Source organism: Cotesia glomerata, linkage group LG2 (assembly GCF_020080835.1).
Source record: "Cotesia glomerata isolate CgM1 linkage group LG2, MPM_Cglom_v2.3, whole genome shotgun sequence".
NCBI classification, from domain to species: Eukaryota; Metazoa; Arthropoda; class Insecta; order Hymenoptera; family Braconidae; genus Cotesia; species Cotesia glomerata.
The window spans coordinates 26,834,800-26,859,182 of NC_058159.1; the positions used below are offsets into that span (position 1 = coordinate 26,834,800).

General features: G+C 28.1%; 4 protein-coding genes across 9 annotated transcripts; 2 read left to right on the forward strand and 2 right to left on the reverse strand.

The window, feature by feature from the left end:
• The first annotated feature begins 3 nt into the window (after positions 1-3).
• LOC123259704 (CCR4-NOT transcription complex subunit 2) lies at positions 4-13,386 on the forward strand. Of its 5 annotated transcripts, XM_044720351.1 has the most exons (9): positions 3,430-4,134; positions 4,299-4,461; positions 5,690-6,038; positions 6,300-6,526; positions 6,583-6,843; positions 8,974-9,235; positions 9,393-9,500; positions 10,535-10,760; positions 10,937-11,064. In XM_044720351.1, the coding sequence occupies exons 3-8, from the start codon at positions 5,716-5,718 to the stop codon at positions 10,752-10,754; spliced, it is 1,401 nt and encodes a 466-aa protein (XP_044576286.1). In that variant the 5' UTR covers positions 3,430-4,134; positions 4,299-4,461; positions 5,690-5,715; the 3' UTR covers positions 10,755-10,760; positions 10,937-11,064. The 5 variants fall into 5 exon arrangements, with proteins under 5 accessions (XP_044576287.1, XP_044576286.1, XP_044576285.1 ...); XM_044720352.1 differs by lacking the exons at positions 3,430-4,134; positions 4,299-4,461 and adding an exon at positions 4-26; XM_044720350.1 differs by lacking the exons at positions 4,299-4,461; positions 10,937-11,064 and adding an exon at positions 13,253-13,386.
• Positions 10,847-16,164, reverse strand: LOC123259703 (malonyl-CoA decarboxylase, mitochondrial-like). Its single transcript, XM_044720348.1, has 8 exons — positions 15,772-16,164; positions 15,553-15,693; positions 13,720-13,860; positions 13,500-13,652; positions 13,143-13,430; positions 12,942-13,077; positions 11,498-11,710; positions 10,847-11,414 (listed from the first exon to the last, which is right to left on the reverse strand). The coding sequence occupies exons 1-8, from the start codon at positions 15,997-15,999 to the stop codon at positions 11,191-11,193; spliced, it is 1,524 nt and encodes a 507-aa protein (XP_044576283.1). The 5' UTR covers positions 16,000-16,164; the 3' UTR covers positions 10,847-11,190.
• A 34-nt stretch (positions 16,165-16,198) lies between these two features.
• LOC123259700 (telomerase reverse transcriptase-like) lies at positions 16,199-22,302 on the reverse strand. 2 transcript variants are annotated; one of them, XM_044720342.1, is made up of 9 exons: positions 22,240-22,302; positions 21,913-22,122; positions 20,798-21,000; positions 20,167-20,708; positions 18,541-18,875; positions 18,005-18,470; positions 17,224-17,417; positions 16,734-16,949; positions 16,199-16,662 (listed from the first exon to the last, which is right to left on the reverse strand). In XM_044720342.1, exons 2-9 carry the CDS (start codon positions 21,978-21,980, stop codon positions 16,242-16,244), a joined length of 2,445 nt encoding a protein of 814 aa, XP_044576277.1. In that variant the 5' UTR covers positions 21,981-22,122; positions 22,240-22,302; the 3' UTR covers positions 16,199-16,241. The 2 variants fall into 2 exon arrangements, with proteins under 2 accessions (XP_044576277.1, XP_044576276.1); XM_044720341.1 differs by lacking the exon at positions 22,240-22,302 and having other exon boundaries at positions 21,913-22,168.
• Positions 22,303-23,696: 1,394 nt separating this feature from the next.
• Positions 23,697-24,382, forward strand: LOC123259708 (mitochondrial inner membrane protease subunit 2). Its single transcript, XM_044720367.1, has 2 exons — positions 23,697-23,757; positions 23,854-24,382. The coding sequence occupies exon 2, from the start codon at positions 23,867-23,869 to the stop codon at positions 24,380-24,382; it is 516 nt and encodes a 171-aa protein (XP_044576302.1). The 5' UTR covers positions 23,697-23,757; positions 23,854-23,866.
• Position 24,383: the final 1 nt, after the last annotated feature.

The window sequence follows — 24,383 nt, forward strand, 5'->3', positions numbered from 1 at the left end:
GTGTGTACATATAACAATATATGCAAGTAAGTGTTTTCTGATAAGTATCTGTCTTTATGCTTAATGGCTTCATATTAATGTAGGTACGTATGTATACATAAATATGTATGTATAGTTGTGCCACCAAGAGAACGAACCTCGGGTTTGTTCGAGATTCTCTCGCTGTGTCACGTAAAATTTTATAGCACGAATAATTTTTTATCGCGTGAATATAGAGGCGCTGTTATGTTATTCCAAGCATAACCCGCCTTTTATGACAACTGTAAATATTCAAAAAAGTCGAATCTTATAATTTATAACTATTACTTGAATTTAAAAATTCAGTGTCATACTCAAAAGTCCAACAATTAATCATCAAATTAAATTGAACGCTCCTCACATAAATAAAAAAAACTTCTAACTTCAAAAGCTGTCATAAAAATAAAAACTCTACTTTTGAAGATGAATTTAATGACCTTCAACTTTTGAATTCTTGGGAACAGAAATCAGGATATCTCATCGATGATGCGCTCTTGTAATTTTCCATTCTATTGCTAAAGTAAAGTAATGGCTCTGCGTAATTTATTTATTTATTTATTTATTTATTTATAAGTACAGACGCCAATTGGCAATATACAACAATTCAACATATAAAATTATTAATTTTAATATATATATATATACACACCACAATTTATTTTCCGTGATTTTTTTATGTAAAAAAATTCAACTCCCGCTATTTTTACACTTAATTTTATTAGTAATAGTTTTTTTTTTTTTAATTAATTTTACAGTGTATATTTTGTAATTTAGTTTTAGAATATTGTTTTTACTTACCTGAATCGATAATGATATTTTTTATGGTTAGTTTTTTTAAAATAGCAACGTGTACAAATGGTAATTTCACGTAACCAATCACAGACGATGCTAATGACCCAAGCGTCACAAAAAAAAAATGTTGACTTTTTGGGTGATTTTATTTAACAAAAAGATAGAATTTTATAATTGTCAATTTAAATTTAATAAAAAATTAACAAAAAAAAATTTGTGCCACTTGGGAACTATATAAATGTATAATAATACTAAAGTAAGCCGACGTTTTCAATTTTTTCATTTATTTTTTATTTATTAAATTAGAACTAAAAATTATTTTTTAAAAATTGTACTTAATTTTTTCAATAAAAAAATTCTAAAAATTTTTAGATGTCGGCTAACTTAATTTTTATAAATGTATATAGCAGCAATACTCGTAGTGATTGTAAACTCGCGTCCGTACACTTTAAAAGGCGTTAGGAAATGATGTGTTTTCTTATATTTGGATGAAATAATGAAATGAGTCTTCAACAGACTGTAATCAAAATTAGACATACTCATCTAATCCCCACCAATGGGCTCGTTCAAATTTACGGATATCTCAAATTGGCGGGGTAAAAAGGGGAAAAGTCAATTTTTTGCAACTTTTTTTGCTAATTCGATTGTTCGTGATTGCTTGAACAGAAATAATGTTTGTTCGTTTTTCGTTTTTTTTTTAATTTTCAAAAATTTGACCTAAACCTAGCGCCGAAAATTATAGTATCTAGACTTTTTTTTTTTTTTTTTCAATCAATCTAAGCTAGTTATCGTTTGTAAAATTTCTGTCCCATAAAAATTAGGACGATTTTTTGTTTCATGACTATTTTTAACTTCCCGCTAAGAAAATCGGGAAGTTATTATTTTGACCCCGTTTTTCGATAATCGAGTTTTCAACGGATCTCGACGTTTCGAGGTCCTAGGAAACTTCCCTCACTATTCCCGTGATGGTGTCTGTGTGTTTGTGTGTGTGTATGGATGTATGTAAACCTCTCATATCTTTTGAACGGCTTAACCGATTTAATCGCGGTTGGTGCCATTCGAAAGGGCTTGACTGCTTAGATTTCGATAATACTTTGGAACGATTCGGACCGGTAGATTTTGAGAAATCTCAAAAAAACTACAAAAAAAATTTTTTCAGATGTGTTTTCTTTGGAATAACTTTTAAACGGTTTTACCAATCGATTCCAAAAACTAATCAGCTCTTAACATTGAAAGACCACGTCGGTTGCCGCCAGTCCGGTCAAAATCGGTTGATTCGTTCGTGAGTTATCGTTGACGAAAGAAAACCGAAAAAGTGTTTTTTCGGAATTACTCCGAAATTTACTGTTCAATCAATTCAAACTTAATGATTCTTCATGAAGTTTAAAAAACTGCGTCGAATGCCACCAACTGCGAGAAAATCGGTTCATTCATTCAAAAGTTATTGCGATTTGAAAATTCAAAAAATAGTGTTTTATCAAACTTTCGAGCTCAAAGAGCTGGATGGATCCAATTTTATAAATAAATTATAAATAAAAATAGCTGCCAAGGGACTGAGTTTTGAAGTGGCCCAGACACATATTTCCAGCACAAACGGTGCTTTGACACTAAATAAAATGCTAATAAAGCGCTAACAGCCCTATGGTTATATTAACTCAAGGCTAGTTAGATCATTATAAACCTTACAAAAGGTAAAATAACACGCTGGATTTTTTTTTTTGGCTTTGAACTTCTGGCAGGGGACTGATTTTAAAATGCCTGGGACAAAATTTGGTTTAATGAATTTAATGAAACAAATTAATTTTCAGTACTTTTTATTGAAGAAGATTTTTAGTTAACTAATTAAGTTTATAAACATTATGGACCAAATTATATATTATTGACGAATAACTTAAAATTTCATCTTAAAGTTTTAATTTTGGGAATGGGACAGCCCAGGGGACTGACATTTCGGTGGTTTACGAATTTATAGCAAAAAAACCAAAATTTATTTCATTTTAGTTTTCAATGCTCCAAATAGAAATATTTTTTTACTTCCGTAATAAATTTTTTTTTAGTAACAAAATAACAATTTTTCTAATAAAAAAATGCCTGGGACAGCAAAAAACATCCTTACAGAGAATCACCCATATATTCATATTTTTCGGCTAAATGAGTGTTTGTTCATTCATTTTGGCGTAAAAATTTTCGTTGTTATGCTCTTTTAATTTATTGATACTTTGTGACTTTGAAAGATTCTATTAATATAGCTTTAGTTTTTTCTTTATTCAAGTTTATATTTTTCGGAATTTTAAAATTTGTAAAATTAATTATTTAAAATTATATTTTATATTTACTTTTTAAGTTCTAGTAATTTATTAATTCGGAATGTTGTCAATCTAACTAGTTGACTGCAACTAGCAACCCAGCCCAATATGCGGTTCAATTTTAATATTCCCGGGCGAAAGAACAACAGTAAGTAAAAAACTACAGTTAGTTTGTCTACAAACTAACTGTCAATAAAGTAAACTATTATATTGTCGACAAGCGCCACCAGAGTAGTGGTCGTCGAACGTAATTAATCAAATACCCCCAATTGTAATTGTGTATAATATAATATATTTTTTACGAATAATATTTTTATAAAATTACTGAAATAACTGTTTATAGTTAACTGAAAAATACGTTAATTCCTAACCTGTGTGATTTGTTTAACTGCATACCCAGCAGGATATCATGTTTAATTGATAAAATAATAAAAATACCTAAAAAATCTATACCTATACATAGATATTGAGATAGTATATATACCTCAGTAAGTTAGTATATATATATATATAGATATTTTTGGTTGCTGATTTGGACGCATTTGTGAAAATTGCTAATATGGCAGAAAATTGTCAACTCTGATATTATATTGTTTAAGTTTATGTGATTTATTATTTCTCATAATAGTTAACAGTATTATAATTGTTAAGTGGTGAATTATAATGATTAAATAACAAACAATATATATGTGATTGTGAAAACGTAAAAAAGTGTTTATTATTTAGTTGCGCGGTGAACAGTACCCGCGTAAAATTTATTCTTGTGTCGACACGTTTATTTCTTTGCTATTATATATACATATACATATATATATTTAATGTGTATACATAGATCTACGTACACACATAAAGTCTAAATACATCTGCGTTGTTGAAATCAACACAGAAAAAAACTTAACACAGTGATTTTAAATTTAATAAATTATATTGCAACATAACTTATATCAGATGGTTTATTTATGATGAGTATGGTACTATTTTCGACACTCTAGATTGATAACTGGAACTAAATAAATAGGTAAAGACTCGATTTAGTAATAATAATAAATAAATGAGAGTCTTGGTGTGTTTATTATTACTATTATCATCATTAACTACTACTACAGCTACCACTAAAGATTATTTATAAGTTATAACAACAGCAATTACCTACGTGTATATACCTATAACCCTTGTTCGCAGTGTGATTGTCAGCGGTCCGAAGCGGGACGTCAGATTATTATTTTTTCTTAAATTAAAAAAAGCCCCGAGCGTTAATTGGACATCAACGTGGCATTTTAAATATTTTCATCTTATTAATTGTCTACAACCAGCTTTGTTTTTTCAATCCCAAACTCACTTAAAGGTTATTATTATTTTTTTATTTTATGGTGGTCTGTTTGCACTGCAAACAAAGGTTCTAGGTTGGAATGCCAAGGGGTTGCATGGAACGACTAATATATAAATTGTTTTTATTTTATTCCATCGAGTTTTAAGTGTTGCATGCAATCTTATCTAGGTATTAAATTATGTTTGCAAAAAATGTAAACATCGGGGTAATTAGAAGCTTTTTTTTTTAATTAGATTTTCACACTAGATACAGACTTGAATATGCTTAAAGACATTTGTAATCATGTTAATTATTCAGCTGTCTTTAATCTCATAAAAAAAGAGCAAATCTGTTCAGTCACTTCTGTCAACAAAAATATTTATGTTTTAATTATATTGTTATTTATTGTAATACAATTATAATTATAATTATTACTATAAATGATTTATCTCACAAGCTGAGGATAGAAATTTTATTGTAAACGTAAGATAATTTTATATTTTATTATTTGGGCTTTTATTTTATAACTTGGGATTTTTGGACTGATTGTGATGTTAAAGTTATTATAAATTAAATATTTTTTATAATTAGCAAAAGTTAAAAAAAAAAAAATTATCAAAAATTCTAATTATTCCCAAAATTTGTCTTCTGAAGTAATTCACACAAAGCTTATCTAAGAATCAACTAACATTTGTAAAACTTAAAATTAATTCTATAAATATTACATCATTTTTATCTAGAAATTTGGCCATACTAACGTAAGCTCATAAATATTTACATTAAAAATACTATTTTATTGTAAAGTCTTACTTTCTATTGAATAAAAAATAATTAAAAATTTTTAAAGTTAAAATTTTAATATAAAATAATATTGAGTCTCTGGTCCAAATCTCAAAAGTTTTCTAATTAATAATAATTATACTTATTAACATTACATCATTTTTATTTAGAAATTTGGCCACACTAACGTAAGCTCATAAATATTTACATAAAAAATACTATTTTATTTTAAAGTCTTACTTTCTATTTAATAAAAAATAATAAAAAATTTTTAAAGTTAAAATTTTAATATAAAATAATATTGAGTCTCTGGTCCAAATCTCAAAAGTTTTCTAATTAATAATAATTATGCTTATTAATTTAATAAATTTGCTGTAGCTAGTATTTAATGTAAAAAATCGACGGGAGATATAAATCGAAGATAGTAATGATGATGTTAATGATATCGGGGTTTTAAATAGCAACTGTATTAATGTCCTCGTAGGTATTTATAAGTGGAGATAACAGGCTATGGCCAACCTGAACTTTGAGCAGCCACCAAGGAGTATAGCGACAGCGAGTCTTTCTTCACGAGGAGCTGGCGGAGGGGGCTTAAGCTCTTCCACCCTCGTGGGTCATGTCACACCTACCTCGGGCATGTTCTCAGGGTCTGCGAGTACCTCGAGTACGGCGAACTCGGCGATTGTCGGGGCCAGCATTTATCCAGGCGCCTCAGGCGCAGCGTCTCAGTCTGTTGGGCATCAACCTCAACAGCAACAGCTCTCTCCTATGGGCACCAGGGGACTGTTTGGCCAGAGAGCTTTTACGGACAGACGAACTATGCCTTCTCTTGGGTCAGTTAATGGCCAACCTCTTATTGGTCCAACAATAAATAGATTAAAATAATTATTTTACTATAAAAAATTACTACAACACAAAACTATCCAGCGTATCTTCATTTTCAGGATCCACTTAGTCTGTTTTATCTCCAAAAAAATATCCTTACTGCTCACCTGCATGACATTTATTACACTTACTAATTTTATCATTAATTTAATTTATTTTATTTTATTTAATGAGGAATAATTAATATAACCTGGCTGTTAATTTTACAGAAACTCTAATCCAATGGGTAGTATGGGAAGTTTTGGAATACCTCAGAGTCGGAGTTACGGATCTCAAGGTGCGATCAACAATTTTCATTCTGTGTTTGGGAGCGGAGGAGGCGGAGACACCAGCACCCCTCCACTGTTAGACCTCTCGGAGTTTCCCTCGTTGACGAATCGAGGCCAGGGCGACTCCATGCCTCAACCTAGCCCGATGCCGGGCAAACAAGCTTATGGTTCGTTTTTATTTGTGATAAGATCTAGTAATGACATTGGCTAAACCATAACGTAGATCCTTATCTCGTTGCAGTTGGTATGGTAAAACAGCCGACGTCTGAAGCGAGCGAATTCACGATGAGCTCTGAAGACTTTCCTGCGTTACCTGGCACGCAAAGCAGGGAAGGTCCATCTCCTGGAGGAAGTGTAACGGGGGATAAAAATCTCTCGGTTGGTCTTGGTCCTGAAATCGGTCAAGATGTACTACAAAATAATAGAGCACCTGGTTCCGAAAAGTCACAAGCGTCGAAAAGAGGCATCCAAACGTCACCTGATGGTATTTTTTATTTTAATATTTAAGGGGGGAACTTAAAGACGTGCACTGATAAAAAAGTTAACTTCATGCAAGAAAAAAAATCTTGGACTAAGTAAGGTAAAAGACCCAGTTATTGACACTGGTCTAGTTGATTGACACTTGCAATTTTATTCTAATTAAAAAAATTAAATGTTCTCAAAAAACCAATTTTCTTAGAATTTATAATTTAAAAATTATACTTATTAATTTATTAGAGTCGATTTGTTTTATTTAATTAAAATAAAGCTGCAAGTGTCAATAACTGGGTCTTTTACCTTATACCATTTTGAAGAAATTGGTTTCTACTGAGTCAAGAGAAAAAATTCTTGAGACAAGAAAAATTAACTTTAATCAAGAATAATTTCTTGACTCAATAATTTTTTCTCTTGACTCAAGAAAATCATTTTCTTCAAAATGGTATACTTAGTTCAAGATTTTTTTTCTTGAATCAAGTTTACTTTTTTATCAGTGTGTAGAAGGCCGTTTTTATGCTGATTTTCATTGATTTTTTCAAGGTATAAAAAATTAATATTATTTATTGAAACGATCAGGTTATTTTATACATATATTTATGAGTATTTTTTCGTATTAAACAATAATATCACTTAACAAATAGCGGAGAGATCAGCTGATACACATCGTAGGTTGTCATCCGACTTAGTAGTTGGTGTGCAATATGGAAGCCACAATTTTTATCTGAAATCAATGGCACAAAAAAATTACTTTTTTTATACGTGTATCTTCTATATGAACCTAAATTAAAAAAAAAAAAAAAAAAAAAAAAGTAAAAATTTTCATTTTTTAGAGGGCTGGGAAATTAAGTCGTGATTTTTTACCATTTTTTCATACATTTTTTATTAAAAAAAAAAATATTTTTAATAAAAATATCGCTTATGATGGAGGTTCATACTCAGCGTAATTGTATAAAGAAAAGTAATTTTTCTGTGTCATTAATTTCAGATAAAAATTATGGCTTCCATAGTGCACACCAACTGCTAAGTTGGAAGACAATCTACGATGTGTATCAGCTGATATCACCGCTACTTTTTAAATTATATTGTCGTAAAATATGGAAAAATATAAATATATATATAATAGGGTGGTCGTTAAAAATTAAATTTTTTCCGGTGCCTAAAAAAATCCTTCCTTTTGACGAAAAACTTCGGGACAAATTTTGCTTTTTTATTTTAAACAACAAGAATACGTCACAGTATTTAAATTTGGATAAAAAATCATGAAAACAGGCTTGTACGAAGTTAAATTCTTTACAAAAGGGTTTCTTTCAGTTTTAGATAAAGTTTATATCCATTGAGATAATCTTATTAGTAAACTTATAAACTCTATTGAGTCATTCTAGCACTAAGAACTTTATTTTTCCGGAAATATGAACAATTCTTTCAAAATATTTTAAAGTTGGGAGCTTCATCTAAAACCAAAAGAAAACCCTTTTGTAGAGAATTTAATATTCTACACTGAGAAAAAAAAATACTTATACTCATTTAATAATTTCTTGGTTCAAAAAACTCGCTGACGATCAAATATTCTATTATTATTAATTATTAATTTCTGAAGAAAAGAACATCAATATTTATCTTTGGATAATAGATAAACAAAAGAATAGCTTTATTTAAATTAAGTAAAAATTATTTCAATCAATTTAACAATTTCTTGAGCTAAGAATATATATTCTTGAAAAATTTCAAGAACATAAATTCTTGTATCAAGAAAATTTTCTTAATAGAAGTATTTTTTTTCTTAGTGTACAAGCCTGTTTTCATGATTTTTGTCCAAATTTAAATTCTGTGACAAATATTTAAAAAAACTATAATTTTATCGAAAAATGAACTTCAATTGACCGCTGGCACGTGTTCTTTTTGTTTAAAATCAAAAAGCAAAATTTTTCCCGTAGTATTTCGTCAAAAGGAAGGATTTTTTTGGGCGCCCCTAATGTATAAAATAACCTGATAATTTTGATAAATAACATTAATTTTCATACCTTAAAAAAATAAATAAAAAATCAGCATGAAAACATCTTTGTACACGTATTTCTCTCCTTAATCAGCTTTTGGTATTTTTAATATTGTAACTATTAATTATATTTTTTTTTTTTAGGAAAAGTAACGAATATACCAGCAAGTATGGTGAAAGATCAATTTGGAATGGTAGGATTGTTAACGTTTATCAGAGCAGCAGAAACGGATCCTAATTTGGTATCACTGGCACTCGGTCAAGACTTAACAGCCCTAGGACTAAATCTAAATTCTCCTGAAAACCTTTACCAAAATTTCGGTGGACCCTGGGCAGAGACGTCATGTCGACCGCAGGATATTGACTTTCATGTGCCGCCAGAGTATCTCATAAATGCAGCTATAAGGTATTAGATTAATTTATTTAAACAAAAAAAATTTTTTTTTTTTTTTTATAAATTATAAACCGGAATTATAAAAAATAAAAAGAATTATTTATTTAAACATATCAAATATTTCTCACTCATATCAATAATACAATCTCATTTGTTTTATTTATTCAAGAGATAAGTTGGCACCTGTAAAACTGAACCGGTACAAGGATGATCTCTTGTTTTATATGTTTTATACGAATGTTGGTGATGTGTTACAATTAGCCGCAGCGGCTGAATTGTAAGTACTAATTATAAAGTAACCAGCTTAACAAGTTTAGACTCTTAATTATTATCATTAAGGGGGTATTCTAGTCTAGAAGCATGAATTTCAGGTAATTTTTTGAAGTGTCGTAAAAAAAAGGCAATCAATATTTTTACCATCCATTTTTTTATAAGTTATTTATTAACATTACAAGAATACAGAAAAAAATAAAAAAAATAAAGTTGAAAATTCAAAAAATTGGCACGTGACCATACCCACGATTCCAACCCTCCTAGCAATCTGAAATAAAAAAATAAAAAAGATTATTAATCTAGAGTAATGTCGTTCAATTTTTACTATTTTTAAAAAATTCGAAAAAGTAAAAAAAAAGTAGTACAAAAAATATTTTTTTTTCACGCAGTCGCCATTTTGTGAAAAAATTTTTTTTAAACTTTTCCATAGTCCATGCCATAGCGACATTACTCTAGATTAATAATCTTTTTCGTTTTTTTATTTCCGATTGCTACACGGAAAGAACAAGATGACACTGGATATCATCCCAGATTATACTCAGTGATATCTGTGGTGAAAAAAAATTTCAGATAGTAGCTAAAAAAAAATCCAGATTATACTGCGTGATATCTGAATTATACTCATTGTAATCTGGATTATACTCATTGTTATCTGGATTATACTCATTGTAATCTGGATTATACTAGCTACTATCTGATTTTTTTTTTCACTCAGTATAATCTGGGATGATATCCAGTGTCATCTTGTTCTTTTCGTGTAGGAGGGTTAGAACCGTGGGCATGGTCACGTGCCAATTTTTTTTAGACCCCCCCCCCCCACTTCATCAGCTGCTAATTTTTTGAATTTTCAACTTTTTTGTATTTTTTTCTGTATTCTTGTAATGTTAATAAATAACATAAAAAAATGGATAGTAAAAATATTAATTGCCTTTTTTTTTACGGTACTTCAAAAAATTACCTGAAATTCATGCTTCTAGACTAGAATACCCCCTTAATCTTGAATCATAAGATTGATTAATCGTGTTTGTAATTAAACAGGTATAGCAGAGAATGGCGGTATCATATGGAGGAGAAGGTTTGGATTACGCAAGCACCAGGTCTTGGATTGGTTGAAAAAACTTCGACGTATGAACGTGGTACTTATTATTATTTTGATGCGCAAAACTGGAGAAAAGTAGCCAAGGAATTCCATCTTGACTATACGAAGCTGGAGAGTAGACCTCATCTTCCTACGACCTTTCATCAAACCCAGCCTTGACTGCAGGTTAATTGACAACCATTAACAAAAATGCCTCTTAGATCGACGTTGTGCTAGATTAATATTATTTTTATTTTTTTTTTTTTTTCGTATTTTTACTTATATTACGCTTGTTTAGTTCTGTTTATTTACAGTTTTATTATTGAGAAATAAATGAAAATGAAAGTTGATACTTGTTTCAGATTTCTCTGTGGATACTTGAGCTGAATATGAGCTGGGCGAATCCAGCAATTGTATAAATGAACAAATTTAATAATCTTTAATAAAAACATTAAATTCGAAGAGTAATAAATAAAAAAAAAAGACATTTCTTGCACGCCAGCTTTTATATATTCCATTTTGCATTTAAATAATTCCTCCATCATTTACTAGAAATTTATTATTTATTTTTTTTTTTAGTAAAAAATATTATTAAACATTTTTTCTTTATTAACATTTATTTATTTCTTAATTTTTCTGCTTTTTCCACCAAGGCAATAACTCCCTCAGAGGCTTTTATTTTATTGCCCTCGATGTAATTGCGACTATTATCTTCAGTCTCACTCAGAAAGTATCTGTAATTAACCATCAGTCCGCAGCTATGCTCCGAGCCACGGGGTGACGGATCAGCCATCCAATTTATTCGCCACATCACAGCCCCGTTACGAAGATGAAAGTTTGCTGTCAATAATTAATTGCTTTATTATCATTATTACGTATTACTTATAACGCTATCACCATTTATTGATTATTAGAGTACCAACCGACAGCATTAAGAGCGTAATTACGTCGCTTCTCTCTGTATAAATACCACGCACAAGCTCTCATCAATGGTTCTTTCAATTCACTAACAATATGTTTGTCATTCATCCACAGAGAATTATTAAATAATTTTTTTAACGCTAAAAAAATATCATCAGTACTTAAAATATTTTTTATATTTATTAATTCATCTTCGGTGAAGATTGCGGTGGGATCTAAAAAAAAAAAAATTTTTTTTGGTAAATATTTACAAGTACACCGAAAGAACAAGATGTCACTGAATATCATCCTAGATTATACTCAGTGATATTTGTGGTGAAAAAAAATTTCAGATAGTAGCTAGTATAGTCTGGATTATACTGATATCTGGATTATATTCATTGTAATCTCCTATTTCACCCAGTAATATCTCTGATTATACCGCGTAAGATTATACTAGATCTCAAGCGTCACAAAAAAAATGTTGACTTTTTGGGTGATTTTATTTAACAAGAAGTTAGAAATTTATAATTGTCAACTTAAATTAATAAAACATTAACAAAAAAAATTTGTGCCACTTGGGATATAATCCGAGATAGTATCCAGTATAATTTGAATTTACTCCGTAGAATCTTGGATTATACCCAGTGATATCTTCACCATTTTTTTCTAGCGCCGCGCACTTAGCATTATCATATCTATTATGTATTTCAGGGTAATTGGAAAAAATAGACCTGGAAAAAAATTTTAATTATGAAAAATTCATATTATTTCATTAATTAAAATTATTGTAAAATAAAAATAATAATAATAATAATTTCATTCATCTGAAATAATGTGAATCTTTCATAACTTTGCAATTTTTTCCGGTTCTATTTTTTCAAATATTGTTTTGAAGACTATATAAAATTTTTTTTCACCACAGATATCACTGAGTATATTCTGGGATGATATCCAGTATCATCTTGTTTCTTCCGTGTAGGGTTCTCTATTTTAATTTTCATTTTTTTGAACGAAATTTCTATTTGATTTTAATGATATATTTTTTTTTTGAAAAATATATAAAAAAATGAACGATTAAAAAAAAAAAAGTTGATTATAACAATTTTAACAAATTTTCAAAAAAGTTTATAAATTTTTAAAAAAATTGTGACATTCAACTTTTTTTTTTATGTACTTTGTAAAAAAAATATATCAAAAAAAAGATAAAATAGAAATTTTATCCAAAAACATGAGAGCCAAAATTTTTTCCAACTTTCGAAGGCAAAAAAGCTATCGAAATCTTTATTTTTTTTTTTCACGACATTTTTTATCATAAATGCGCCGTAAAAATAAGCAGAATAAAAAAATAAATTTGAAAATCTTAATTTTTCATCTAAATATGGCCAAAAATAGGATGGACCTCATTGTAAATAATTACCAAATTTTTAAATTTAATTTATTAGACCAATTGATTTATTTAATTACCTTGCTTAATATTATCGAGTAACCACAGTCTAAACTTTGGGATAGGTGATAAACTTGAAAGCTGATCGATCATTGGAAATTCACGTATCACTTCCTTAGCAACTTCCTTGATTAAATAATTACCAAGCTCAATACCCTAAATTAAATTTATAAAATTAACATCTTGGTTTATTTTTTTAAACATTAAAAATTTATTTTTACTTTTAATCCCTTTTGAGTAGTAGCAATTGAGTAAAACACCGCAGCTTTTATGTGATTAACATTTTCTTGTATTGACAGAGTTGTAGTTTTTTCGACAATTCGTTTTTCAGCTTCTTCAATACCCTTAACAGTCTCTGGAATTACATCACAAAGAGCCGTGTGAAGGACTACCAAAGGCTCTCGAGGCATTGAAGGATGTGTAAATATATAACAGCGACGATAAGGGCCCACCCGCCGTTTCAAGTCAATCCAATTTTTTATAGGATGTATCGCTTCGTAATCTGAAATCTTTTTTAATAAAATTTATTTATTTATACACGACTATTTATTGCATACGATTAATTATAAATAATTTACTTTCTGTAACATGTCGCAAGAACTCTGCCATGTTATCCGCTCCAAGTGTAAAAATCCAACGCTGAACCAAAGTAACAGTAAATCATGCAAAGTCAAATTTAATTGCTGCATTATCGCCGATTTTTCACCATCTGTAGACTCTGATAGTAATTCCTGAAAGTCTAGGGCTTTTTAATATTCATGTATTTATATAAATTTTTTTATATTGTGATAAAAGTACCAGAACGTCAGTCCGTAAATCAACGAGGAATTTAACTCCACCTTCCAATCTTCCCATTAGAACAAACAGCCAGTGATACCGAGGAGTAAGAGCCTTTTTTAATATATTTTCTCTTGTTAGTAATTTTTGATAATTTTCTTCCTGAAAAAAAATTATTTTTTTAATATGTAACTTTTTTATAAGATTAAAAAATTTTTTTTAATTATTTATATTATTAAGAGAATAAGAAAAATTTTGTGTCCAGGATAGTTATATGATAAAATCGGTTTTTTTAGGCAAATTTAGTGTCATTGCAACGGTCTTGATTTGAATTTGTGCTTTTTCAAGGTTTCATTTCATTTTCACTGATAGTCAATTTATTATGATGAGTATTTACGCTGCATTCAAAAATGCTCTATCTCTAGATACATAATTAAGAGATGACCTTGTATCTTGTGAACTATTGACATTTTTAAAGATATAAGCTCATCCCGATGTTACACTCATCAAGACCTTTCATTTAAGTACCAACATCAATTTTTCATATATTTATATATATTATATATATATGTATATATGAAAAATATATCAAAATGCATGTGGGTACTCAAATAAAAGCTCTCTATGAGTGTAACATCGGGATGAGCTTATATATTTAAAAATGTCAATTGTTAAGAAAGTACAGTAATTATGCAATAATTAAAAAACGACCTAGTATCTTGAAAACTATTGACATTTTTAAAGATATAAGCTCATCCCGATGTTACACTTATCGAGACCTTTCATTCGATTACCCACATCAATTTTTCATATATTTATATATATAATATATATGTATATCGACGTTCTAATTAGCAAATTGTCTAACTCAATTTTAGAGAATATTCTATTTGTACGAAAAAAACAATTAGTTAAAAATTTATTATTACTTTAAAAAACCATTTTATATAATTATTATCTAATAGAGATATAATATTCATGTTTGAATCATTCAAATAATTTATAATTCGATTATGGCTACATCAAAATGTTAAAAAATCACCCTCTAAAAAAATATGGAGTTAGACAAATTGCTAATTAGACCATCGATATATGAAAAATATATCAAAATGTATGTGGGTACTCAAATGAAAGCTCTTGATGAGTGTAACATCGAGATGAGCTTATATCCTTAAAAACGTCAATAATTAAGAAAGTGCAGTGCAATTTAACATAATTAAGAAACGACCTTGTATCTTGTAAACTATTGATATTTTTAAAGATATAAGCTCACCCCGACATTACCCTCATCAATACCTTTCATTTAAGTACCCACATCATTTTTTCATATATTTATATATATTATATATAAGTATATATATGAAAAATATATCAAAATGCATGTGGGTATTCAAATGAAAGCTCTTGATGAGTGTAACATCGGGATGAGCTTATATCTTTAACAATGTCAATAGTTAGAAAAGTACAGTGCAATTTAACAAAAGTAATTATTTAGCAAAGACCTTGTATCTTGTGAACTATTGTCATTTTTAACGACATAAGCTCATCCCGACATTACACTCATCAATACCTTTCATTTAAGTACCAACATCATTTTTTCATATATTTATATATATTATATATATGTATATATGATAAATATATCAAAATGCATGTGGATACTCAAATGAAAGCTTTTAATGAGCGTAACATCGTGATGAACTTATATCTTTAAAAACGTCAATATTTAAGAAAGTACAGTGCAATTTAACAAAAGTCATTATTTAAGAAAGCAAAATTTTATTTATTTATTGTTCACAAGTCATAGCAGTCACATAATGACTGCAAGGTTGCTAGTTTGGATTAAGAACTTACTTGTGTTGATGAAATTTTATCAGCAAGATTTTGAATATGTTTATGATCAACTGCATATTTCAAAGCTAGTGCCCAGAGGAAATCCTGTTTGCTCTCTATTGACAAATTTTTATACAAACAACACAATAATTCTACTTTGTTCTGTAAAAACAAAATAATTAATTAATTTAAGTATTATAGTATGCATAATAAAAATATATAAATATAAATATAAATTACTTCAATGATCCAATTACTGATATTAGTTTCTTTAAATTTAAAAATTTCATCAACAAGGTCTTCATTTATCGGAGCATGTAACGTATTTTTAGGTGGATTCAAATGTTTTGATGCCGAATCTGATAAAGCCGCTTTGATAATATGACGAGAATTATAATCAACGTGTGACAATAATAATTTATTTAAGCGAAACACTATTGCACTTTGACAAATTATTTTTTTAAACATTTTTATCGCTGTGACATTTGTTAACAGAAAAAAAAAGATTATCGAGTCATCATAAATGACCCATGTGTTTACTTGGGTTAACTTACTGCAATTATTGGTGTAAAATAATAAGCGGTTAACTATCAGTAAATTTTATTTTAGTAAAATATAATTCTCTGAATTTATAAAAATTCACTATAAGAAAAAAAAAATTGTTCACTTAATTTATCATTATAAATAGTCTTTTAAAATGAAATTTACTTTCAAGTAATATTTTTTAATAAATCAAAATTAATCTGCCTTTTCATTAACTTGATAAATCTTTTAGCAATACGAGAATTTTTTTTAAAAGCCTGCATATATTCATACCAAATGATAAATTGTAACTCTGTGAACTTGAACAAAAAATGACAACCTTCAACTTTTAAAGAATCATTGCAAGTTTTGAGGAGAGGCTTGATAGATGTTTTTTTTATACTAAGAAAAATCTTGAAGAATAATCTTCTGTCTAATTTTTTTATGTCAAACATGTTGAACAGGAGTAGGAAACATCTTTCTGCCGACATCTTGGCAGCGGCTCGAATAGTTTTAATGATAGTTTTTTTGGAGATTATCCGCGGATCCAGGACAAATGTGTATAACTTCAGCAACCCCATGAATTTTGAAATTCGGCGGATGAATAAGCTGAAAATATAATTAGATCGTTTATTTATTTATAATAAATTTTACGGAAATAAATTAAACTATGAACTTACTTCAATAATTTATATCCAGTTTCTTTGTTCATTTTCAAGCTGTATCTTACTGGGACACCAGAGTAATCTGGTCTCACCTCCATAGTCTTAATATTGTAGCAAAATCCGAGGTAACTAAATTCCTCTTTATCAACTGAATCTAAATTTGATAGACTCTTCTCAATTTTAAAGTTACAATTATAACTCTGGATCCCAGTTTGAGTCATTTTCCAAAACCTGTTTGTATTAAATTACCAATAGTTAATTAATCAATCGACTAAAAGATAAAAAAAATAGGAAATAATTATATTGATGTCATAAAAGATTTATGTATTTATGATGACTGAAGAAGGAGTAATAAACTCCGAAACGTTGCGAAAAATAAAAATCTAGTATTAACTTATTTCATGATCCTTGGTCCTCGGATTACAATACATCAATTTAATTCAATGTCAGGATCGGAATAATTTTAAAATTATGGAAATAATTATAATTGATACAGGCAACTTACTTCTCTGCTGCTTCTCTGTTATCAGTCAAATATAGAAAATCATCAACGTAGCGATACAAACTTCCCAAATTCTTAAATTTTTGTAACTCTTGAACCTCCATATCGTTGTAGTAAATTTCGCTTAGTACAGCAGACAGCGGTAGACCCTGGCCAATTCCTTGTTTTAATTTGAAATATTTACTCCTCAGTCGAACCTGCAGAAATAATGCCATTAAAGTTAGCAGTCACTTGATCATTTTTTTATTTTTTTTAACAAACGAATTTGTTCTAAAAATTATTTAAAAAAAATTGAATTTTTTATTTTTATTGTAATAATTTATTTCTTAAAAAAATTGTTTAAATTATCAAAAATCTGCTAAATTAATTTTCATGTAGAAATATTTATCATGAAGCATAATTATTTTTTTTTAATTTGTTCCAAAAAATTATTTTATAAAAAATTGCATTTTTTATTTTTTTCAATTTTTACATGCCAATTTTTTTGTCTAATTTTTTTTGCAATAATTTATTTCTTAAAAAAATTGTTTAAATTATCAAAAATCTACTAAATTAATTTTCATACAGAAATATTTATCATGAAACATAATTATTGTTATTAAAATTTGTTCCAAAAAATTGCATTTTTTATTTTTTTTTAATTTCTACATGTCAATATTTTTGCAATAATTTATTTCTTAAAAAAATTGTTAAAATTATTAAAAATCTAAATTAATTTTCATGCAGAAATATTAATCAAAAAGCATCATTATTGTTTTTTATCATTTAAATAATGACTACTAACCAATTTGTTTAAAACTTCATCCTTGATAAATTGTTTAATCTCTTCTCTACTGACAATCGTAGTATATTTATTTGGCGGATTTATAGGGCAGTATAGAGAACTTGAAGGTAGTAAAGGTGGAAAATAATCAAGACCTAGACATTCATACTCCACAAAATCTGTCAACGTCTCTCTTGTTGGCCTTAGCAGTGCAATCGGTTTACTTGTCAATACTTCTGGTAAATTATCGTCTAACAATTTTCCTGCAACTTCTAGCAGTTTATTTTGAATTATGGAACCATAAGCATCCTTAATATCACAGCAGACAAACCAAAGTGGTTTATCGCCATTAACTTGGCGAAAATTACATATTTCTTCCCAGATTCTTTGAGTAATGTGTGGTTTTTGAGGTGGGTTGGTAGACAAATACAATCGTTTCAGAATATTCTGAAATATTTTAGATTGTTTCTTTTGGCTTTCATCAGTTCTATAAAGTAATAAAATAAAAATAATTATATTATTGAATAAATAAATAAATTGTCTATTAATTCTATCACCTTTTCACTAGCACTGGACGTAACCCAGACTTTTTAGCGTAGAATCTCAGTTTAGGAACTAGTGACCCATCTATTGTTTTGGCTTCATCGTTTGGTATCGGCTCATAGACATTTTCACGTGTTTTGTTGAGCATATGCTGATGAATTGTTCCTCTTTTAATCCAGCGATGGATGATAATTTTTTCGTAGTTTGCTGCTTGAGGCTTTTCACAATATAAGTACGAGTAAATTATGTGCCAAATAAATTTGTCGAAAAACCAATATAAAACTTGAGCTAACAGGTACATTTTATTGGATTTAAGAGACACTTTATCCAGCCAATTTATTGAATCGATCTAAAATAAGTAATATATTAATAATAATCATCAAAATAATATATATTTATTTTGATTATTATTATCTTTATTATTAAGAGAATAAGCAAAATTTTGTAGCTAGTGTATTTATATGATAAAATGGGTTTTTATAGTAAAATTTCGTATCATTGGAAAAGTCTTGACCTGGAGTTGTGCCTTTTCAAGGTTTCATCATTCTCACCAATAGTCAATTTATGATGATAAGTATTTGGACTGCATTCGAAAATGCTCGATCTCTAGATACATAATTAAGAAATTACCTTGTATCTTGTGAACTATTAACATTTTTAAAGATATAAGCTTATCCCGATATTACACTCATTAAGACCTTTCATTTGAGTACCCACATCATTTTTTCATATATTTATATATATGTATATATGAAAAATATATCAAAATGCATGTAGATACTCAAATGAAAGCTCTTGATGAGTGTAACATCGGGATGAGCTTATATCTTTAAAAATGACAATAATTAAGAACTGGCATTGCTATCTTGTTAACTATTGACATTTTTAAAGATATAAGCTCACCCCGACATTACACTCATCGAGACCTTTCATTTGAGTACCCACATCAATTTTTCATATATTTATATATATTATATATATGTATATATGATAAATATATCAAAATGCATGTGGGTACTCAAATGAAAGCTTTTAATGAGTGCAACATCGGGATGAGTTTATATCTTTAAAAATGTCAATCGTTAAGAAAGTACAGTGCAATAATTAAAAAACGACCTTATATCTTGTGAACTATTGACATTTTTAAAGATATAAGCTCACCCCGACATTACACTCATTGAGACCTTTCATTTGAGTACCCAAATCAATTTTTCATATATTTATACATATTATATATATGTATATATGAAAAATATATGAAAATGCATGTGGGTACTCAAATGAAAGCTCTTGATGAGTGTAGCATCGGGATGAGCTTATATCTTTAAAAACATCAATAGTTAAAGAAGTACAATGCAATTTAACAAAAGTCATTAATTTAATGAAGCAAAATTTTATTTATTTATAGTTCAAAAGTCACGGCAGTCACATAGTAACTGTAAGGCTGCTAGTTATTATTATGTCTTTATTCATCGGCCATGAAGTCGAAACTTTTTACCACCGTCCATACAAAAATAATACAAAGTATAGTATTTTATGAAAACAATGAAATTAACGGTAATAAAAAAATAAAAATTCAAAATTAAAGTCCAGATTAAATGAAATTACTTCAATCGACGTATATATTCTCAATTACTTACGTCCATACTCAGTAGCAGTTTTTCGAGGGTAAACTCTTCGCTTCCTGATTCCAAGTACTGTCTAAGTGTTCGTTTTATTTTGGCATTATTTGTTTTGCTGCCAAAAAGCTGATTAGGTACAATGTGATATAATATTTTAGAGAAAAACTCATAAACTTGCTTTTGAGATAGCTGTCCTTCAAGAAGATATTTATCTTGAGAAAATCTGTCCAAAAAAATATTATACCGGAACTGCCTACTTTTCTTTGCGAACATGAGCATAATTGATGATAAATGTAAATGACAGCTCTTATACTCAGGTGATTTTTTGTTTAATATATTTAGAAAACCTCGATCTTCTTTCAAAATCAACGTAGCTGCTTTGTGCTCATGACATTTCATTCCATTTAAATTTTGCGTGATAATTTTTTTAGTTTTAAAATCGAATGCAAACTTTGATATAGACCGAGGATGTGAGACTTCTCCCTTGCTGGTACTTGAAGCAGATGCTTGGCCTGATTCAGGTTTTCCACTTATAATGTCTATCGAACGCCTGAAATTAGCTTGAAACAAAAAATTATCCTCCTTACTCAAATTACAATAAATAAATTTCGCAAAATGTAATCAAGAGATTTTATTTTTCAAGACTTACCATAAAGATGTAAATTGTCAACTTGATCCTTATCATGTTTCTTAGGGGCATAGAGTTTAATTTTATTTTTTTTTCTGACTTTGTCGTTTTTTATTTTTACTGAAGGTAACTTAAAGTTCCACTCATTTTTCGAAAAATTTTCTGCTAAAGAATAAGACCCAAATATATCTTCTTTCAGAATGACTTTTTTTGTAACCAAAAAACTGTGATGAAAAAAATTTATTAATGGTTTTATTAAATTTTTATTTGGATGAAAAATGACAGATATTGAAAATAGTAGGCACTAGTTGAAAAATAATTAAATACATAAACGTCAAGTGTCAAACTCTGCTAGTTTCAATGCCATACAGTTAGTTAACTTTTACTCCAAATAAGAAATGGACATTTAAATCTCATTAAATTTAATCATAAATTATTACCAAATATACTTTTTAAATTTATAATATTGTTAAGCTTAATTCATTTCTATATCACTATAGTTTTGTTTGTTATATACCTACACATGTTAATTTTATGTATAAATTGTATTATTTTGTAAATCTTCAGTTCCACAAGAATTATTGTATTCTATACCTTGCCATTTGGCCTGGGCCTTGGCATTTATTATTAATAAATAAATAAAAAATAAATACATCATGATGAAATGAAAATTAATTTAGCAGATATTTAATAATTTTTAGAACTTTTGTTTACAAATAAATTATGGCAAAAAAAAATGAAAATTAATTTAGCCGACATTTAAAAATTTTTAGAATTTTTTTTATTGAAAAATGATTACAAAAAAATAAAAAAAAAAATGTTCACTTGTAAAAAACTTTAAAAACTGTAAGTGCAATTTTTAAAAAATATTTTTTTGTTCTAATTTAATTATTAAAAAAAAATCAAAAAATTAAAATTGTCGGTTAACTTTAGTATTATCAAAAAAAATAAGAAAAAAAACAAAAATTGAGATGTAGACATTTAAAAATATTAAAAATGAAAATTTTTAAAAATAATTTTTTAGAATTAATTTAATTGTTAAATAAAATTAAAAATTTGTCAAGTGACAGCTAACTTTAATGTCATCGTGATGAATCAATGTTTTATAATTTTATAAAATAAAAATATTTGCTTACTTAACCACATCAGGACCGTGCCGTTTTCTAATCTCAACAAAATTTGAATTCTCTGAAGTGTCATTCATTTTTTTTTTTTATTTAATCAAAAAATTAATCATAATCCTTCTATCAATTCTTGTACATGTTTAGTTTTTTTTTTTTTATTCCACCGGCCGGTTGATTTGAAGAATTATATTACATCAGCTGATTATGAATAGAATGATTTCGCTGGAATTTTAGTTAAAAAAAGATTAATAAATATAATTAACACAAATTACGATTAATAAGATTTTTACATCATTTATTAGCAATTGTATAATAATATGAATTTTAATTAATACTTACTATTTAATCAAAAAGTAAACAAGATGAATAACGGTCAGATTTCCATATTATTCTGTAAAAGAAAAGAATTCTAAAGTTCTTAATTATGGCTTCTGGCGCTTCTATCTTCTTCTTATGAAAATAGCAATTTCAATTGCGCGCTTTTATTTTAGCCAATAAAAAATCGGGATTTATATTCTTTCGATAGTTCGATTTATATCGATAATTTCGAGACTAACTTCACTTTGATTTTGAAATTTTTTAATAAGTTTCTCAAATTTCAATCAATCCAATTTGGGGCTATACAACATATTATAAATGAATTGAATTAATTATACATAAAGCATAAAAAACAAAAAGCAAAATATATTTTTTAAAATTCAATTTTCCGCGCGGAAGCTAAAAGATGGTTTGTCGGTTGGTAAGCAGATTCTTCTCACTCTCCGAGGAGCTCAGACGTATAACTGCTGCATCCTCATTCAATTATGTTATTTTTTAATGTTTTAATCAATTATTACCTTCAATTCGTTATTATATCTTTAAATACAGTAACTAACAATCGAAATACGTCATAATTACGTTAAATCAACAAAATAATTGTCAGTATGAACAAATTTTTTGCTCGCGCCAAAAAGCCGCGAAAGTTCCATGTCAAAATCGGACGTATTAAAAAATATTAAATTATTTATTGACAAGTAATCAAATAATAGTTGTTTTATTTAATATTTTTTTTTTATAATTAAGTGTATTGTAATTAGTGATACTTGTGGTAATTAGTGTGTGTTTAGCAGAAAATATCCAAAAATTTGACAGGCGCCATTTGCTGCAATTTATTTTTAGTCTTCCGCTGAGGTAATTATTGCTATCAATTTTTTTAATAATACCAATTTTTTAATGAAAATTAAGTGAGCCGACATCTAAAAATTTTTAGAATTTATTTTCATTGAAAAAATCATTACAGAAAAATAAAAAAAAATTTCATTTGTAAAAAACTTGAAAAACTATAAGTGCAATTTCTAAAAAATATTTTTTAGTTCTAATTTAATAAATGAAAAATAATCAAAAAATAAAAAACATCGGCTAACTTTAGTAACATAATTTTTTATTATATTTCACTTGTCTAATTATTTATTTAATTGTTTCAGAATTATCAGTAAGGTGCAAACGCCATCTGGATGATTCTCGGCGTGGTGAGAAATGCATGAAATTATTTATTATTTATTTGTCTTCTTTTAATTTTATTTATTCACTTTTCTTACAATTTTTGATATAAAATAATTTTTTCATACCAAAATTTTATATTTTTTATCAAAGCATTAAATGAAAATTCCCAGAATTACAAGTAACGCTATCTCTTGATATTTTCATAAACTTCAACATCAATTTCTCTTTCACTAAAAAATATCTCAAAACATTACCTCATAGGTTATAAAACAATATTTTTTTTATTTATAAAAATTTTGTGTTTCTAAATAATTATTTTTTAATATATGAGTGTGGTTATTTTTATTATTTGTGACGTTTAATTATTTAACCACAGTAAGTACAAAATTACTTATCTTCATTATTGTCATAAAGAACAGTTTTTTATTTATCTAAAACTATTATTTATTTAAAAATAAATAAACTTTACAGACTAAACGAATAGATGGGCCTATCACCCATCGTGCGTAACATCCTAATAGGAATTCCTATCGGAGTGACGTTTGTCTACAACGTCGGGACTATCGCACGTGTTGATGGAGTCTCTATGCAGCCAACGTTAAACCCTGACTCAAAAACAACCGACTACGTATTTTTAAGCCGCTGGAAGATCCGTAACAACGATTTCAACCGCGGTGACATTATATCCTTCGTGTCACCCAAGCATCCCGACCAGACGTTGATAAAGCGCGTGATAGGCCTGGAAGGTGATGAAATTAACACAATTGAATACAAGTTTCCGTACGTGAGAGTACCGAAAGGTCATTGCTGGGTTGAAGGCGATCATACGGGCTATAGTGTTGATTCAAATACATTTGGTCCCATTTCTTTGGCTCTAGTGACTGCTCGAGCGAGCTGCATCGTCTGGCCGCCTAGTAGGTGGCAGATGCTCACTCCAGATTTGCCAAAACACCGTATTCCTGTAAAGCTGGTAGATCATCACCAAGTAATTAGTAATTAGA

Bases quoted from the DNA above. Each gene is read 5' to 3' on its own strand.
- LOC123259704 (XM_044720352.1), top strand. From the start codon at position 5,716: ATGGCCAACCTGAACTTTGAGCAGCCACCAAGGAGTATAGCGACAGCG. The intron at 6,039-6,299 runs GTCAGTTAATGG...TTAATTTTACAG, and splicing joins CGAACTATGCCTTCTCTTGG to AAACTCTAATCCAATGGGTA. The intron at 9,236-9,392 runs GTATTAGATTAA...TATTTATTCAAG, and splicing joins CTCATAAATGCAGCTATAAG to AGATAAGTTGGCACCTGTAA.
- LOC123259703 (XM_044720348.1), bottom strand. From the start codon at position 15,999: ATGTTTAAAAAAATAATTTGTCAAAGTGCAATAGTGTTTCGCTTAAAT. The intron at 13,861-15,552 runs GTAAGTTCTTAA...ATTTTTTTTCAG, and splicing joins ATAAAATTTCATCAACACAA to GAAGAAAATTATCAAAAATT. The intron at 13,653-13,719 runs GTACTTTTATCA...CTAGACTTTCAG, and splicing joins ATTTACGGACTGACGTTCTG to GAATTACTATCAGAGTCTAC.
- LOC123259708 (XM_044720367.1), top strand. From the start codon at position 23,867: ATGGGCCTATCACCCATCGTGCGTAACATCCTAATAGGAATTCCTATC.
- LOC123259700 (XM_044720342.1), bottom strand. From the start codon at position 21,980: ATGAATGACACTTCAGAGAATTCAAATTTTGTTGAGATTAGAAAACGG. The intron at 21,001-21,912 runs GTAAGCAAATAT...TTTTCATCACAG, and splicing joins CACGGTCCTGATGTGGTTAA to TTTTTTGGTTACAAAAAAAG. The intron at 17,418-18,004 runs GTTAGTAGTCAT...TTATTTCTGCAG, and splicing joins ATGAAGTTTTAAACAAATTG to GTTCGACTGAGGAGTAAATA.